The sequence below is a fragment of the Phalacrocorax aristotelis genome, chromosome 5 (genome assembly GCF_949628215.1).
Source record: "Phalacrocorax aristotelis chromosome 5, bGulAri2.1, whole genome shotgun sequence".
Classification (NCBI taxonomy): Eukaryota; Metazoa; Chordata; class Aves; order Suliformes; family Phalacrocoracidae; genus Phalacrocorax; species Phalacrocorax aristotelis.
The window spans coordinates 7,424,040-7,440,396 of record NC_134280.1 but is presented as its reverse complement, the minus strand read 5'-3'; the positions used below and the strand labels follow the sequence as shown (position 1 = coordinate 7,440,396).

At 39.9% G+C, this 16,357-nt stretch overlaps 1 protein-coding gene across 2 annotated transcripts in view; it reads left to right on the top strand.

Annotated features, from left to right (window-relative positions):
* Positions 1-16,357, top strand: part of THSD7B (thrombospondin type 1 domain containing 7B) — a 284,929-nt gene that overhangs the window by 97,975 nt on the left and 170,597 nt on the right. For both annotated transcript variants that reach the window (XR_012660584.1, XM_075092835.1), the window contains exon 7: positions 551-748. Coding sequence is in view for 1 of the 2 variants with exons in the window: in XM_075092835.1 (XP_074948936.1) it covers positions 551-748 (198 nt within the window). In the remaining variant the exon portion in view is untranslated. The remainder of the gene's footprint in view (positions 1-550; positions 749-16,357) is intronic.

The following is a 16,357-nucleotide window of genomic DNA, read 5'->3' as shown; positions in this document are numbered from 1 at the left end:
TTTACATTTGAATCTTCCAATTTAATAGGATGTCATTTCAAAGAGGTCTGATATGCATTATGTATCAGAAATCCTTACACCTTCATAAAGCAGAATACTAATTTCTTAGTAAAATGCTCTGCTGTATCTCAAAACAAGTCTTTTCATTAGTGGATTCTCAGGCAGAATATAGATGCCCTTTATATTTCAATTCTTTAACTGTTTCTCTCTTTTTATCTTAATTTGATCTTGCATTACTATATGCATCAGTGGCAAATTCCTATATTTGGACATATGTGTTTCTATGTAATGTTGATGAAAGGGAAAAAGCAATGTGAAAAATGTGTGTTGTTGGAATCCTTTACACACTATTAGATTTTGTATGCCTGGAGCGTGGGCACACACAGCCAAGTGCTGTCCCAATCAACTCAGTTTGTAAGTGTTGTGCTCTTGTTTGTCTTTATATCCCCCAGTTCCAGGTGCCCTGTACAGTCCTCTTGCTACTAGATTATTGGTATAAGTATTTTTTTTTTTTGCTGTTGTCCAGTTAATTCAGTTTCTCTTTATCCAGGATTTAGAATGAGACAAAGGCAAGTGATCGTGGATCCGGTAGGCACCCTGGCAGGTTGTCCACATTTAATTGAATCTATTCTTTGTGAAGACCCGGTGTGTTACGAGTGGATCATTTCAGAAGGAATATGTGTAACTGACCATGGAAAATGTGGACCTGGAAAACGCATGCTGAAAGCTGTATGCAAGAACAAGAAAGGTGTGTAATTGTATCATCTTAAAAGCCCCATGGCTGTTCATTCCTTCTTCTAAAATGGCACTCTGCTGCAGAGCAATTGCGATTATTTACAATAGCTCCTTACTGAATTTTTATGAAACTTTCAGATTTTTATGTTGACTGGGATGCTTACGAAAGTCTAATGCTGATATTACCCAGGATTTTGCTTGGAGCCTTCTATTCTGTTTTATCCTAAAGGAGATGGCTTGTCAGTACAGGCCATGTGTTGCCACTGCTGGCCTTATCATGACAAAAGTGGAATACCAATGGCCTGGTTCTCCCTAGAACCCTTTTTTTTTGCATGCCTTGTACTAAATTAGGGCTGCAACTGAGGCCAGCAGCACGATGGGCATTCAAAAAATTAATCTGGCCCCTAGCATTTCTTCTATCCTCACTTTTTAACATGAAGTCTGAATGTTTATCTCGTTATGATAACCCTCTTACAGTCATGAGAAGGGATGCTCAGTTGTGCTGCCAAAGATAATACAAGAATTAGATGTAAATGAAATGATTGTACTAAGCAATACTTTACTTGGCAGCAGTTTGAGACCTGCAGTGTGTTCAGTTTACAAGTTGTTAATAATGAATAAATACACTTTTATATGACGTATACAAACAACCAGCAAGAGCTTATTTCTCGTGCATGGTTTGAACCTCAGCCAAAAGTTTCATTTCTTGATAAGGTCAGTGTTGTCAGACCTTTAGATTCAATTACATGGAGCATGATTTCGCAGTCCTTAGTCACAGTGAGACTGTGCTATCATCTCAAAAGTGGCAAAATTGTGGAACTTTAGAGCCTGATATTATATCTGAAATGGAGAATTCTTCTTTTATGTGATGCTTAGACCAATCTCAGGAAACAATTTCAAGTTGATAAAAAGAGGGGTTAATTGGCAAGTGGTTAAAAATAGTGTGTCATTTACGAGGCCTTAGAATCTGACACGATATAAAATGACGCCTGCTTTGTCTGAATTGCGCAGATCCTCCTGAAATACATTAAAAATGCATGTGATTTTCTTGTAAGTTTGTGAAAATGGTGGGGGGGGGAAGAAATCTTCAACTGTTACAAAACAACATAGAATATACTGGAGAGCAGAGCTGACATTGAATTTGGTCTGAGTGGTCTCTTCCGATATGCGGTCATAACTGTAGGTCTGGTCCAGTAATGATGTGTGCAGATGGAACCTTGTACTGCTAAGGAGCACCATGTACTCCGCACTATTAAAACTGTGCCAACATCCACTTTTATGCTTCAACTTGTGACTCGGAAGCAAAACATATAACATGGCAGATGCTCATTGATTTCTGATCAAACTGTTCTCTGCGGCTATGGTCCTTAAGAAGCCATGCCTTTGAAGTGTCTCTTCTTCACTTAATGTTCAACAAAATATTGGAAGTCTCTCAGTACCCTTTTCCACTTCAATTACTCAGTGCATGTCCCAGTTAGAAAAAAAAAAGTTGGGACATTCTTCCTGGCCCGCCACCCCGAGGCAACCATTGTCGCTAGTCGTGATCGTTGTCCAGTTCTAATTGAGAGGTTTCACAAGGAAACATCCACATCACTAGGCAGATGAGAAGCACTAGTTAATACTAGTTTTAAATTTTTCTGAGTTTCTGATCCAGTAGAATAGGACTGGTGGAGTCCTTAAAGTTGACGAAAACGGTCAATTTGCTTCTTCTTCTGTCAATCCAGTCATATTAGTTGCTTCGTTTATAACCTTTTTTCCTTCTGTAATGTTCTCTTAACTAGATTCCCATTGCAGTAAGTGGTATGTTTTCTTGGATAAAAGCTGGAGTAAGTGGCAGAGTCGCATGAGGTGTTTTGCCTGGAATAGTTGGTCAACTGGTAGTGGGAAGCCAATAGGGAGTTGTGTGAAGCTGAGACACATATCAGTTACAGATAAAATAGCATAGGGCCTATACTAATGCATAGCCTTATACAGTTCAACATTCTGTGCAAGTAACTGCTTTGCTATAAGCATTTAGGGTAGCTGCATTATGTGCTGGTATTTTAATTTACTTAAGCATCTTCTGTAGAATTCAACTCCATATCCTAAAATCCAGTCTTTCATCCAGTCATTCTGTCATCCATGCGTGGCATTGTTGCTCAGTATTCCCACTGAATGCCTAAAGGGATAAAAGAATACATTTGTTAAATGACAAAATCAAACGTATCATTATCTTAACAACAGCTCATTTGGGCCTGGCGTATGTTGATTTAGGGTACTTTGGGTTTTCTGTGTATCCATGCTTGCAAGACGCCTTCATTTTCATATAAATGCCAGACTTTTTGGCATGATGCTCACCTCCTTTAGCTGCAGTTTGTTAGTTCACTTCTCTTTAGAAGTAGCTGATCTGTCAGTCCTGTTTGTGTCAGCCGTACTGCAGAAGAGCCTAGCATCACAGCTTCTTGCCCTTGCCCATCTTCTCCCCTTCCTTCATCCACAGCGTCTCTGAACCTGTCCCCCTCGCTAGCCTGTGCTCTGCTGTGTAATGCTGAGCTGTTGCATACTGTTCTCTACGGCTCAGAGACCTGAGACCTTTTTCATGAGGAGACTGTTTTTTCCCTTGCCAAAAAATGAGCTTTAATTACATTGACTGTGGCGGAAGGCAACTGGCCGTGTGTTTCAGTCCTCTCTCCCATGGCAGAGGACTTTCCCACTGCTGGCAGAGCCTGCGGGATCCTGTTGGCCTGAACTTCCCTCCAGCAAGGTGGATCTTGGAGGTACATCTTTGTCTCTGCTATATGTTGATAGGCAGTGGGTGAAGTTAACAAGGTGTTAGCCCTTTTCTGTCCCACTTCTGATTGCCCCAGTGTCTTCCTCCTGTGCCACGTCTCTTGCACACTCATGGTGCTGGCCTGTGCTATGAGGAGGAACCTGTCTGGAGGTGAGCAGAGAGCAGTGGCTAACTGACCTCTTTCTCCAATTGAAACCTCACCTTTGGGGCCCCTTGTAGTGCCCTTTCTTTCCATTTTAAAAAGCCATCCTTTCTGGTGAGAAGATTTTGTGGAACGCACCCAGGTAACAAACTGCTGCTGGTGTGAGCTGGAGCTTGAACAACTCAAGAGGGAGTCACACATGGGTCTAACTCTGGTTTGCAGGATTTCTCTGAAGTCTTCCCTGTCCAAGCAATATCTTTTTGTAAGGGCTTGTATGAATTTCAGTGATGTAGCACTCTTACTTCCACTTGGTCTAGAGGTACAGAAGTTACTTTTTGTTTCTTAAATAGGTTAATGTAGGGGGCCCATAGTGAAGGGGCCTCCATGGGGCATATACTAGGTACAGCATTTTTTCATGGAGTAGCTGGAGACTTTAATTTGTGATTTGCAGGAGTTGGCTTAGATGAGGAGGAATGAGAAGGCTGTAATGAACTCATAGCTTTGTTGTTAGGTGTCTGTCTGCTCCCACCTAGTAGTGTCTCTAGTCTCTGTTAATAAGTTATTTGAACATGCATGTGATGCTTGCGAGCAGCTCTTAGTGTCTGGTGCATATCCCTCGAGTGTGCCTCTTCTGTAGCACCAGAAGACAGTAGTGTAATAAATCAAATGAAATTAAATGATGTGTAGAAATGCAATGAAGTAATGCATAGAATGGGAAAATACTTATATTGTGTGCTTCTTCCAAACAAAATTTTTCAGCAAAGTGGTTTTTATTTAGCTGGTGAAGGACAGGGGATGCTTCTGGTGAATTCTTTGAAGCCAAAAGAATAGTACAAGAAAATGGATGATGACAGTAAAATTTGGATTATGTAACTCTATCATTGGATACATGGATCTATAATTTGGATCAAAGGACTTATTTAGAACCTCTTTTTTTATATTCGCAGACAACCCAGGAATTATTTGTCATTTTTCTCAGACTTGTTGTTTTAGGTCGTTCAACAAGGAATTGAATAATCTGTTTGTAATGTATTCTTGATCAGATAGTTGCAAGTATTTGACATTTGAATTTGAGCAGTCTTGATTAGACCTGACAAACATTACTGTGCATTGACCAGATGAAAAGAACTCTCTGAAAACTTTCCAGCTCACTTGCTCTCTTTAAATGTTGCTGCTCAGTAGATACAAAACCATGAACACAGTCAAAACTTTATCATTTTAAAATGCAATGGGACAGTAGCCAGAATGTGTTGTATTTCGTTTTTTGAAGGCAATGACCAAAATAATCTTTTGTGTGCTCTGCTTCTTATGCCTTTGTGGTAGGTACAAGCACTTTGAGTATAGTGAGACGTAGGGAATTCAGTGTTGTAGTGTGCAGAAGACTGCAGATAACATTAGACAGCAGGACTTGGCTCAGGGTCAGCAGGTAAAAGTTCAGTGCAAACAGGAGTTGGTGTGCCTTCTTGGGTAGTTTCCCAGTCTTCTGATTTAGATGCTAAGAAATACAACTGGATGTAACATAGAAACGTTGTTGAGTTCAGTCTGATGGGGGAATTTGGGAACCCTTTTTACTGTTATTTTCTATATCTATTTTAGGCTGTATTAATAATAGAAAAATAGATTGAAACAAGACAAAAGTTGAAGCAAACTGCCATTTTTTAGAAATGCAATTATAGTCATGTCGCTTATGAACAGAGCCGTTATTATGATGAGGAGTACAACCTGAGAACATATGTAAAAGGAACTACAACAGTAAATACATGAAATAACAAGTATGACTCATAAAAGTAACAACTAATTTTTCAAGCATTTTATAAACATTTCTGACAATACTGTAAACTAAATCTCACCTATTAGCAATGCTCTTGAATAGACTGTAAAATGTTATTCAGAATCATACGTGCAAGTCGTCAGCCTATTTTGTTGTAATTCCCATGTCATCATTTATTAATTTGCTTCTGCTTGTTCTGATTCCTACCACAAGAACTATTAGTAACAAAGATGATTCCTCTGTGATAGTGAACACGATACTGTCTAAATAATAAAAAATATGAAATAATTTATACCCAAAGGCCTCATTGTTTTAATGAGAAATTATCAGGTCGGCAACAAGGTATAATGCAAAGGTAATGTGATTTTGCTGGTTTCCAGTGGTTTTGCTTTACTCCTGGTTAACAAATCTAATCACAGCTCAAAAGCCGCTGAGTCTTTGCCTTTCTATACTGTCAGCTTGGGTATCAGGGTTTCTTTGTTTTGTTAAAATTTGAGTTAATAGCGTGGAGTTGTCTTCCTTTTTGAGGACAGTATTTATAACAGTGCCAAATAACCTATTGGTTCCTTATTCATGCACTGTTCACGCAGTGACAGGGAGACGCAGGTGCTGAACGAGAGGAGCAGAGCCCAGAGGTGCCCAGAACGTTGCTGTCACTCTTCTGTAGCACCCAAATGACTATTCCTGGGACCTTCTTCAGCAGCTTCTGCCTCACCTAGGTGCTCCCAGGCACTTTGGAGGGTTCTGTGCACCCTTCCTACAAACAACCTGCCAAGATGGTAGCTTAGAAATAAAACGTCCTGCAGTCCCGCTGTCATAGCTCTCTTCATGGCAAGATGTTTATCTAAGTATTCTCAGTGGAATAAGCTGCTGGCTTCAAGCTGCAAGAGTTATCCAAGCTGGGGGCAGCACCCATTGCCTGAGCCCGGGCTCATTGAGCCTCAGCACTGCCAGGCAGGGCACTGCACGAGCTGCAGCAAAGAGCAGTTGGGAACATAAATTGTTGGGGAGTAAAATAATCAATTGTCTGCCTTCCAGCAGTGTTATGCTGGATGGCAAAACTTATGTTTATCTTTTTCCTTTTTTTTCCCTGGTGCTAACATTAAAGTCCCCCCTGCTTCCCCCAAAAAACAAACAGGGCATATTTGCAGGGGGTGGTGAATAGAAGACACCCACAGAATAAGGGTGTTCACCAGACTTTTAGTCCTGTTGCTCCTTTGCCTTTCTAGAAGAAAACCTTTACACTATTTCTGCTGCTGTTCTGTTCTGTACTGGTAAGTCATTTCAGCACGACAGTTTTCTTTTATTTTTCTGGCAATCTCTCTGTCAGACTCTAGGCAGTTGGTATCTAGAACGTGGCACTTGCGAAGAAGACAAGAGGGATTTTGGTTTTAAGTGTTCAAGTTCACTGAAAAAGTACATGTTTGGGGTGATATACATCTATTTCCAAATTTCTGTTCCATTTGACAGTTTTATTTGTAGAACAATTTGTGGAACAATATTTCAGAGAGTCAAAATGTTTTCTTTAAGCTTTTGTTTTTTTCAGATAAAATGTTTGATGTTTGCATCTTTGGTAAATGAACTAGTCTGAGTCTGAAACAAAATTTTAAAAAAATCAACATATTTTTAAAAAAGGATGTTTGTATAAAGGCAAATTATTCTTTTTAAATTAAACAAATATTTTGCCTTACCCTGAAATTACTTTTTTGCTAAATCCTACCCCAATCTCTCTAATTAAAACAGAGTTACAGAGTGTTTTCTTCCTTTTCTTCTTTTTTTTTTTTTTTTTTGGTTCAGTGCCCAAACAGAAATCCATTATTCACACAGCTCTATTGACAGAGCAGACACTGAAATCCTGTTGGAATTCAAGCAAAGAGTAAAGGGAAGTAAGGTAATCAAAGCAGTGTTATTTTAAGATCCAATATTATGTTCTGCCAGAGCTTGACAGTGAAGCTCTACGCTTATGGAAGCTGAAGACTCTTTGGAGGTAGAATATTAATGATGGTGTGCTCAGTTACTTGTCTGTACTTCCAGTTCAATCACAGCGTGTCCTGTGGTCCCTAGGAACGGTTGTCTGCATAGGCAGCTTGCGGTGTGCTCCGCTTGGTGCACAGCATCGCGAGAGGCAGGAGCATCCCCAGTGGCTCTGCTTGAACCCTCCAGAAGGAAGGGGCTGCAAGGAGAGATGATGTCTGGTTTTATTCCTGGTTGAGTGTGTGAAGCTAGGAGCTTTCTGAGAAGTTCTGTTTTAACATCAATCTCAGCAAAGCCAAGTTCTTGTCTGGGGAGAATTCTTGATTTTTCATCTTGTAATGGATTAATGAAATAGAATGAATTTGCAGAGGCTGTTTAATTTCTCAGAGAAAAGATTTACTGTGTTCAATTTATTGAAAGTAAGTTTTAAAGGGTTCTTTCTGACACATCAGAATAAGATCTTAAATCTCCACTGATGCATTGTGACCAGTGACACAACACCATGTCTAATGGTACCTCTAGATTTTTTTTCTCCTGTAAGCGTAGCATAAGCTTAGATTGTGATCATTCTTTATTTTAGAAACTGAAACTTTTAGAAATTAGAAGAAGCAGTTTTGTTTCTAAAATTAAATTCTTGTTTTCAAGTTAACGTGGAAACACACCTGCCTTTGATCTGACCTTACTACATGGAGTAATAAAAAGCATTTTTTTTTCAGTGATGCTTTTTCCCACATCTGCTTGTCCCTGTGAGGGCTTGGACTTACTGAGGGGGGTGGGTGGAGAGTGCGCTTCCAGTGATACACAGGAAATGAGAGAACAATGCTTAGCTGAAAGTTAAATAGCTTGGTCGGCGGATTAGGAACTGTTTTGTCTCAGCTTCTTGAATCATTGAGGTTCAAAAAGACAGACTTATGTACTGGTATGGTCAAATTTGTGTGCTGTCAGCATTAGCAGGACAGAAGTCACAATGGGAGTTTTGCCTGAGGAGAGTGGGATTAATACATGTACATTATGGACCATACATTTAAATGCGAAGTGGAGGTGAGACAACTTTACAGCTATAAGATTTGGAATTATGTGATAGGGAATGGTAAAATTATCCAGTTGCTTGACATGCTTGCACATACAATCAATAAAATTAAGCAAGTTACAGCTCTTCTAAGCCTGCATGTTCAATTACTGTCGTGGGGCTCAGCCTTCTGCACCACATTGCTCAGTCCTCCTCTTAGTTTGTTAGTGTGCCACACCATACCCCATCACTGGAGCTGTTGATCCCAAACCAGCATGTTTTCCTGACTGTTAGAAACACAAATCCTAAAAGGCAATGTGCAGAGCCTTCTAGCAATTAGACAGGATACGTAATTTTGCAGCCCTGGTGGAAGGAGCATATTGCAGTGTAGTAGCAAGGCTGATTAATATTATGAGTGTATCAGGAATACTAAGGAATGGCGTATGGCTTGTTCAGTAGATTTGAGACCCATTTTTTTTTTTTGTAGTCATGAAGATTGATGTGCTCTTTGAGCAGACTGGCTGTTTAAGAGCCAGGTGGAGTGGATGTAGTTACTTCCATCAAGCCTTACCTTGCAACAGCTGGTACCATGCCAAATATTTCATGTCTCCTACTGGCACCATTTAAAAAGACAAAATACAGATTGTGACCTGCTCTAGGACTGGTGCACTGACAATTTGAGGACAGACACCATCATGAATTGAAGTGAATTTACTGTCTTTTCATCCTGTACTGAAATTGATGTCTGCAAAAGAAACAAAAGATCAACTTTAGGTTAATTTTAGGGTAAGTTGCTGAAAAGTAAGAGCTTTGTTTGCCTAGTCACACTTCAACAGTTTTAATTCATTCAAGATCAGAGCAAACATATGGCCTACAAGCCAAGGAAGATAGAGACTCAAAAGTCTATAAGTAATTCTTGTGGTAGCTACATTTGCATAAATATCTGTGTCTTAGAGTCAGGCATATTGTGCTAAAATACAGGGTGAAATATCTAATGCTGGAAAGCTGGAAGGCTGGGGGCTTGAATCTAGAGGATAAACTCAAACGTACTTTGATTAATTTTCTTTATCTTTGCATGCAAATATGTGACATGATTTCCAGCTGAATGGTGGCTGTGCTTTTTCAAATGCTGGTGGTGTGATTTGTGCCAGTCATCCAGAAGGCAGCTACAATCGGTATCTAGTGGTGATGTTAGCTCGGTGTAGTTGGCAGACAGAGATACCAGTGGAGCTGATTAGGGCTATAGACAGCTTTTATCCTCCCTATACTTGTCAATATAAGGTATTACAGCTACCTGTGAAAATACTTTTTCTGTGCCAGCTGAGCTAAGTGTGAGCTTGTGGTTGGTGCAGAATGCCCTCACATGAATTTCTATGTAAAAACACTATCCAACGCAGTATCTAGTGCTCCTTTATGGTATCTAATGTCTCCAAAAGATGCTTTTCAAGACTTCGGAGCAGTGTTAAAATGGTGAGGGCAAAGGCCATTTCTTCCCTGTGGCAGTTTCAGCAGAGAGGATGGATTTTCAAAGATCCAGCTCCCACTTGCATTAGTGACAGCTTGAACCACCTGTAGATTTGGAACAAAGGTTCAAGGTAGCCCTTTCAGAAATGGGAACTATAACTTTAAGAAAATATAAACATCATTTATTATGGCAAGATTGGTATTGCCCTTTGTTTTAAATATTTTGGAGTAAGTTTGATATAAGTTGATTTGAGTTTTTGATAAAGGTTACCTGAAGAGCATGGTGTGTGTGAGTGACCTGTAGGTCTGCTACATTGGGGCAAGAGGCTAGTGCAAATGTATATTTTAATTATTTATTTATAAACCATTTTTTAATGTCTAGGGAATCTTTTCTGAGTTTGGTGCTTCCTAATCTTTTTAGAGAGCCTGAAATAAGGTTTCTGTGTTGTATTTTATAGCTGTGAAAGTATTTATAGCTAATTTTTTAAGCCTGGAAAAGAAACCTTAAAATAGATTTATTTGGTTTTGCCCCTCATAATATGTTGTAGACAAACCCCCCCCTATTGTTTCAGGAAGAAATGAGAAAAATATCTGTAAGTGCCAATAGCCATTCCTGTTGTCCCAGTGAAATGGAGCATGCAGCATAAAATACCTGTTTGGCTGTTTTCTTTAAACCAAACATAACTTCACATACATGTTGAGTTCATATTCTTTTTAGAGATTGACTGTATTTCTTAGGGAACACTAATGCAACAAACAGGAGATGAGAGTAAAATAGGATCCTCTTGAGTGGTATGTGAAAGGTAGGTAGTAAGTAGATGATAAGTTCTAAAATTAACTTATGTGGATAGAAGAGGAAGGAGGCTAGAAGGATCCATTTGAAAAGTGTTATTAAGGACAGGATTCTGGATCTGCGATCCAAAGGTGGCATCTCATCCATAAGGGTTCTGCTTTTTGGGATTAAACAGATTCCAAAAGTGGTTAAGGCTTTCACTGCTTTTCTTCTAGTGAAGGAAGTGTTTAACATACCTAGATATATTCCTTGTATACGATTTGGTAATGTTTGTATTAAGTCTCTCAAACACACAGCACTGGGTGCATGCTCTTGAGGAATATAAGAAATGGGGATGCTGCTTTACAATGTGTTTTTATCCTCCTCATCCCAAGCAGAGTCTCTAAGGCATTTTATGCTTTAGTTCCACCCTTGTTGGTTTTGATACATATAAAGGGGCTCTCTGAAAATAACTAGTGGCTATTCATAGCATTCACATCAGTGGTATTCTCACCTGGTTTTGACATGATGCTTTTAGAATCTCTTTACACAGTTGCAACCTCAAAACTTGCTTCGGCTTCCTACCCATAATATCCCTATGAGATACAAGAATTCAAAGTTTTGCATTAATACTGTCCTGAAGCTGTTTGTCTTAACCACATACTCCAGCTTATGCATGTGACACCATTCATACAACTTTTCTGAAGGATCCTGTAGCTAAATTGCAGGAAAGCCCAGCATGGGTTGTGCAGGCTTCAGCCTTTTGTTTAAACAGCCCTTCTGAGCTCTTCATATTGAAGAGACAGCTGACGGTGAAGAGTGAATGGGGAAAGTTTCATGTTCTACATACTTGTAGCATTTGTACTCTTCTGTGCACTGTGTTTGACCAGGGTCCAGCCGGCAAACACAGCAGAAAGATAACTTTCCCTCAGTGGTGGCAATGGTTTGTGGCTTTCTCCAACACTCAGCTGGTTGTTCAAGCAGGCATTTGCATCTTTAAGGGACCAACCCTTATGGCAAATTTTGTTTGCATTAATAAATGGTTTCAAAATTTTCTGGTGTTCAGCAGATGGATAAACAGCACGATGGCATATCGTGATTTCTTTAGGATGCTGGGCTAAAACAAGCCAGAAAACGGTTTTTAAAGCATCTGATATTTTTCAAATTCTTAATAGACAGAAAATTGCCCAATTCTCAGTTCAAAATTATTTTAGCCAAGACATTTTTCCAAGAAAAATAGTCAAAACGGTATAAAGGCTTTAAATTAAATAGAAGATCATTAGGGTGAAAAAATGACTGGCTGTATTTTATTGCAGTCTGTATGTGAGGTTTAGTGGGCTGGAATCCAACTCGTGCAATATAACTCATGAAATAAAAAATGTTTCAAAATAAGCCAATTAAGTTCTGCATGGGGTAGTGTTATTTAAATTCTGGGAATTTATTGTCATCACATAATATTAAAAGAAATAAACCTGATTCTGCAGACAGGAGACTGAGACCTGGTAGTCAATATCTGTAACAACTGGTGGCGCGTGGGGCTGGAGGCTTCCCTCCATCTCAGTCTGCAGAAGGGTTTGGGGTGTGGGGAGAGGAGACATGCGGAGAAGTCAGGGTAGAAGAAGAGAGCAGCCTGCAGCCATGAGGTCTGTGCTCGCTATTCCTCAGGCAAGATGAAGGAGCTGCGCCTGAGGTCTGTCTGTGTGCTGTGCTGTGGGGTCGGCAGTAAGTTTCTCCAGAGGTTTATGTAAGGGAATAATTCGAGTCTAACTTCAGAAGACAGCTTCTTACATTGATCTCTGACCACAGCCCTTTTAGTGTAGGAAAAAAGAAGGGCTTTTTAATGTAATTTAATCCTTTCCTGCTGGGTGGCCCTACAGAAGGCTTTTCCTGTAGCTGAAATTCCTTCGGTGCTGCACGTTGCATGCTGGAGAGGAATGATTGTGAGAGCCACCTTTACACAGCAGTGGTGGAGGTTGTTGAGTGGAAATTAAAGATAAGCGTTGCACTTTCTTTGAGTTTTTTTTTATCAAGCTGTTTATAATGTAGAGCTGATTGAAAACAATTTAGTCACTTTTTCCTGAGGTTAATGGATGCTGGAGGGGAATGTTCCCCCCCCCCCCCCCTTAAAATAAGTTTTGACAAACTTTTAATTAAGAATTCAAGACTTGGAAATTTTGGGCTAGTTCTGCACTACCGAGATTGGCTCTGGAGCATATTGGTCTGTCAAGTTTTTAAAGTAAATCTTCCTCTTTATTCTAATTAAGTATTGTAATGCCAGTACTCTTCATTAGGCAGCAATTTTGTGATTAGTCAGGTGGTCGTAATGGAAAAAGAAGAACATGTGCTGATACAGTAGAGAAATTGCAGAGCAGGGAAAGTGGCCATGGGATGTGGCTCCTAAATGCTCTTTAACATCCTCCTGTTGGCAGATTTCCCACTGAATTCACTGCTCTCTGTGGGACGGGATTTGATCCTCGCACCCATCCTGCCTTGTGTGGAAACACGAGTTCAGTGGACCTCGATTACTTGGACTTGAGCTCTGAAGTCGTGACAAGACCTTGTCACCCCGATGCTTAGACCACCTATGGTCTGAGGCTCAGACCTCACCTATGCTAAGACAACCATAAAAATGGAAAACTCCTAATTCCCCCAAAACTTTGCAGCCAAGCTATTATTTTAAGTGTAGGTTACATTATCACATTTGTTTAGCTGTGAATTGAGTCTAATATTTAATAAAAGGCAGCTTTTGTGAAGCGCTGGAGTGAATGTGAATTAGTGAATTGAGAAAGATGAGCACTTTGAAGAGGTTGAGAACAATTTAAAATTCCATTGTTTGGTGTTTTTCTTTGTCTTATGAAGCACATCTGTAATTGTCTCAAATTAGGTCCTGCCTTTGTTTAGAAGAGTTAAACAAGTAACAGGATAAGATATTTCATAGTTCCTTTTTAGATAAACAGCCTGTTCAGTTTTTATCTTTAGGCAGTTTGCAAATGTCAGAGCAAAGCTTTTGAAGAGAACTTATATATGAGATGGAGTTTCTTTAGAAACTGAATAATCCTGGATTGTAGGGATGCATTTTCTAATTTTGAAGCCTGGTCTTCCAATACTGTATGATTTTCGTGTATCCTTTTACCATGATTCTTTAAAACAGATATGTTATTTAAAAATTCCTGTGGAGATGTGGGAATTGGACTGAAAGCATGAATTTTAGTGCCTTTTGGGGAGCTGTGGACTGTATTTTGCCATTGGTAGCCTTTTGGTGTTGCTACCAATGAAACCCTCACGTTGACCCAGTAGTTACCAAGCCTAGAAAGAGAAAAAAGGAAAAGACAGATGAATGAGTCAACTCATCCATGTGGACTGGGTCAGCAGCTCTGCAAGCAGAAGACAGTGCTTTCTCCTTTCATATCACCAAGGAGGGAAAAACAATCACAAAGAGTTAGTTCTTGGCTTGGTCCTGTGGCTAGTGGTGTCCATGGGGATTCAGGCACTATGTGCAGTGGGAGACAGGTGTATTTTGAAAAGTGATTTTTCTGGAAGAAGTGAGAATATCTGCCTCTAGCAAGAAAACAGGGAGTTCACTGGGACTGGCTGAACCCAGGGTGCTTTGCTGTGGGGACAGTCACCTCCAGGTGGTGTGAGGTCCACCTGTGCTCCCTTTCCACACCTCCTGTGGCACTGCATCTAAGTCTGTCCCTGATCTAGGTGTTGTTTCCACTGGAAAACGCGCATGTGATATACTGAGTCGTCGTCGTAGTGAAAATGTGATGACCCGGTGGGACTGGTAAGTCCTCGTGAACTTAATGATAGGCTGTTGGGCAGTTCTGTAGAAATGGCTTCATCCACACTTGAAGCAGGGGGGCGATGGGCCTTTGCTGCCCATAGTACATTGTAGAAACCAAGATCATCCCATAAGTTCAAACGCAATTTTTTGTTACCAGATGCAAAATTCCTGTTAAATTTAATGGAGCAAGAATTTCCCCCCACGGTTTCAGCAGGTTTCCCAAGTTTAATACAAAGTCAGCACTGTTTTCTTGTACGCTTAATGCTGTGTCAAAGGAGACTAGAGCCAAGAGAGTGTTTTGTTCTTTTTCATGGTGTTTACAAATAAAGCTGACTGATTTGGTAACTCTCTTAGAAACTCTCTGAGAAGGTAAATTTAGCAGAGTGCTCCCTGGGCACACATAGATCTAAAGATAGCAGTTTCTTGCTTATCAATACGTATCTTAAGGCCTTTACATTTAATGCTATATACAACTTAAATCCCAGGAAAATAATTCTACTACTGCTGTTCATTTTTATCATAGGAGTCTGCATTAATTCAGACTAGGCTATGTTTTCTAATACATTATTTATTTAGGTCTTCAAAATGTCTGTGGTACCGCATGTGGTTGACAGAGCATGTTCTTGTTTGCTAAGATTATATGGCAACCCAAGGTGCTTAAATAAATGAATGCCTTCAAATAAAGCTGTAATTTTAAAAGCCACTTTTTTTTTCCTCTTGTAGCTATAGCATCCCATAATCTTAGCTCTGATTTCTCTTCTCTACAACCACCTATTTTAAATTGTTCCAGAAGCACTTTTTTTTTGTGTGTGTGATTGGGATAACCACATATTCAGGTCTTGAATCTGAATATCTAGCCCAGATTCTTCCCCCACATGGGTGATAGAAGCTTAGAAACACCCTTAAATTCAATAAGAAAACCTCTTACGTGAAGGGTGAAGCACTGAGCTCATGTTTTCTGACAGCCCACAAAGCTTACAAATCAAAATACATGAGAGTGCTGCGCAAGTGAGGGTGAAACAAATGGTATACAATACTTGGAAATGAATGAATCATGTGAATGAACACTGGCATGTACATCCCAGCCCCATATTAAGATTAAAGTGAGTTGTCTGTTCTACAGTTGCATAATTGCTTCTGTGACTGATTTGGTGCTGCTCTGTAATAAGTTGTGAATACTGTATGCTGACCTGGTTAATGGGATGTTTACTAAATGAATATATTTGTGTAGTTTAATAGGAGGATGTTTGGAAAAATTAGCAGGATGAGAAAGAATGGCTCAAGAGAGTCATTTTTCAGCAAGTGCTGAGGTTGTAAAGAGGAAGGCAGTCTGCCTTGCTGTTGGTGTATGGGGACTTGGAGCGTGAGGCTGCGTGGGCCCCTTCCCTCCCAGCTGCAGGGATATCTGTGCCCTGAGCATGTGCATCTGCACTGAGCATCCCCGTCCTGACTCCCCAGGCGAGCTGGACACGCAGGTGGCTGCTCCAGGCTTGGGGTACCCAGGCTCTGCACCCTGCTGAAGATCCCACCGCTATGGGGATGCATACTGGGGGAGCAGCCTCCATCTTGCAGCCATGACATCTTCATTTTTAAAAATAATCTTTCTTGAATTCAGCTATTTTAAGTACTATAGACTAAGATAATTATTTCATGAAGTAATATTATCTGCAAATTAACCTTGGATCTTTGCGTAGGCTCAGAGAGATAAGGAATTTTATCGCAAATTGCAGACTTACTGAGTTTAATGTAAAGGCCGTGGCAAGTAATACATTTAAACTGCATTTAAGTAGTAAAGACCAGAATATCAAAGTCTAAAAGCAATAAACATTAATTTATTCAGAAAGTTTTTATATTTTCTTTTCAGTTTATATGTTCTTTTTGCACACTGTCATTTAATGAGGTTATATTCTGATTAAAGGAGAAAAATAAAAAAGTA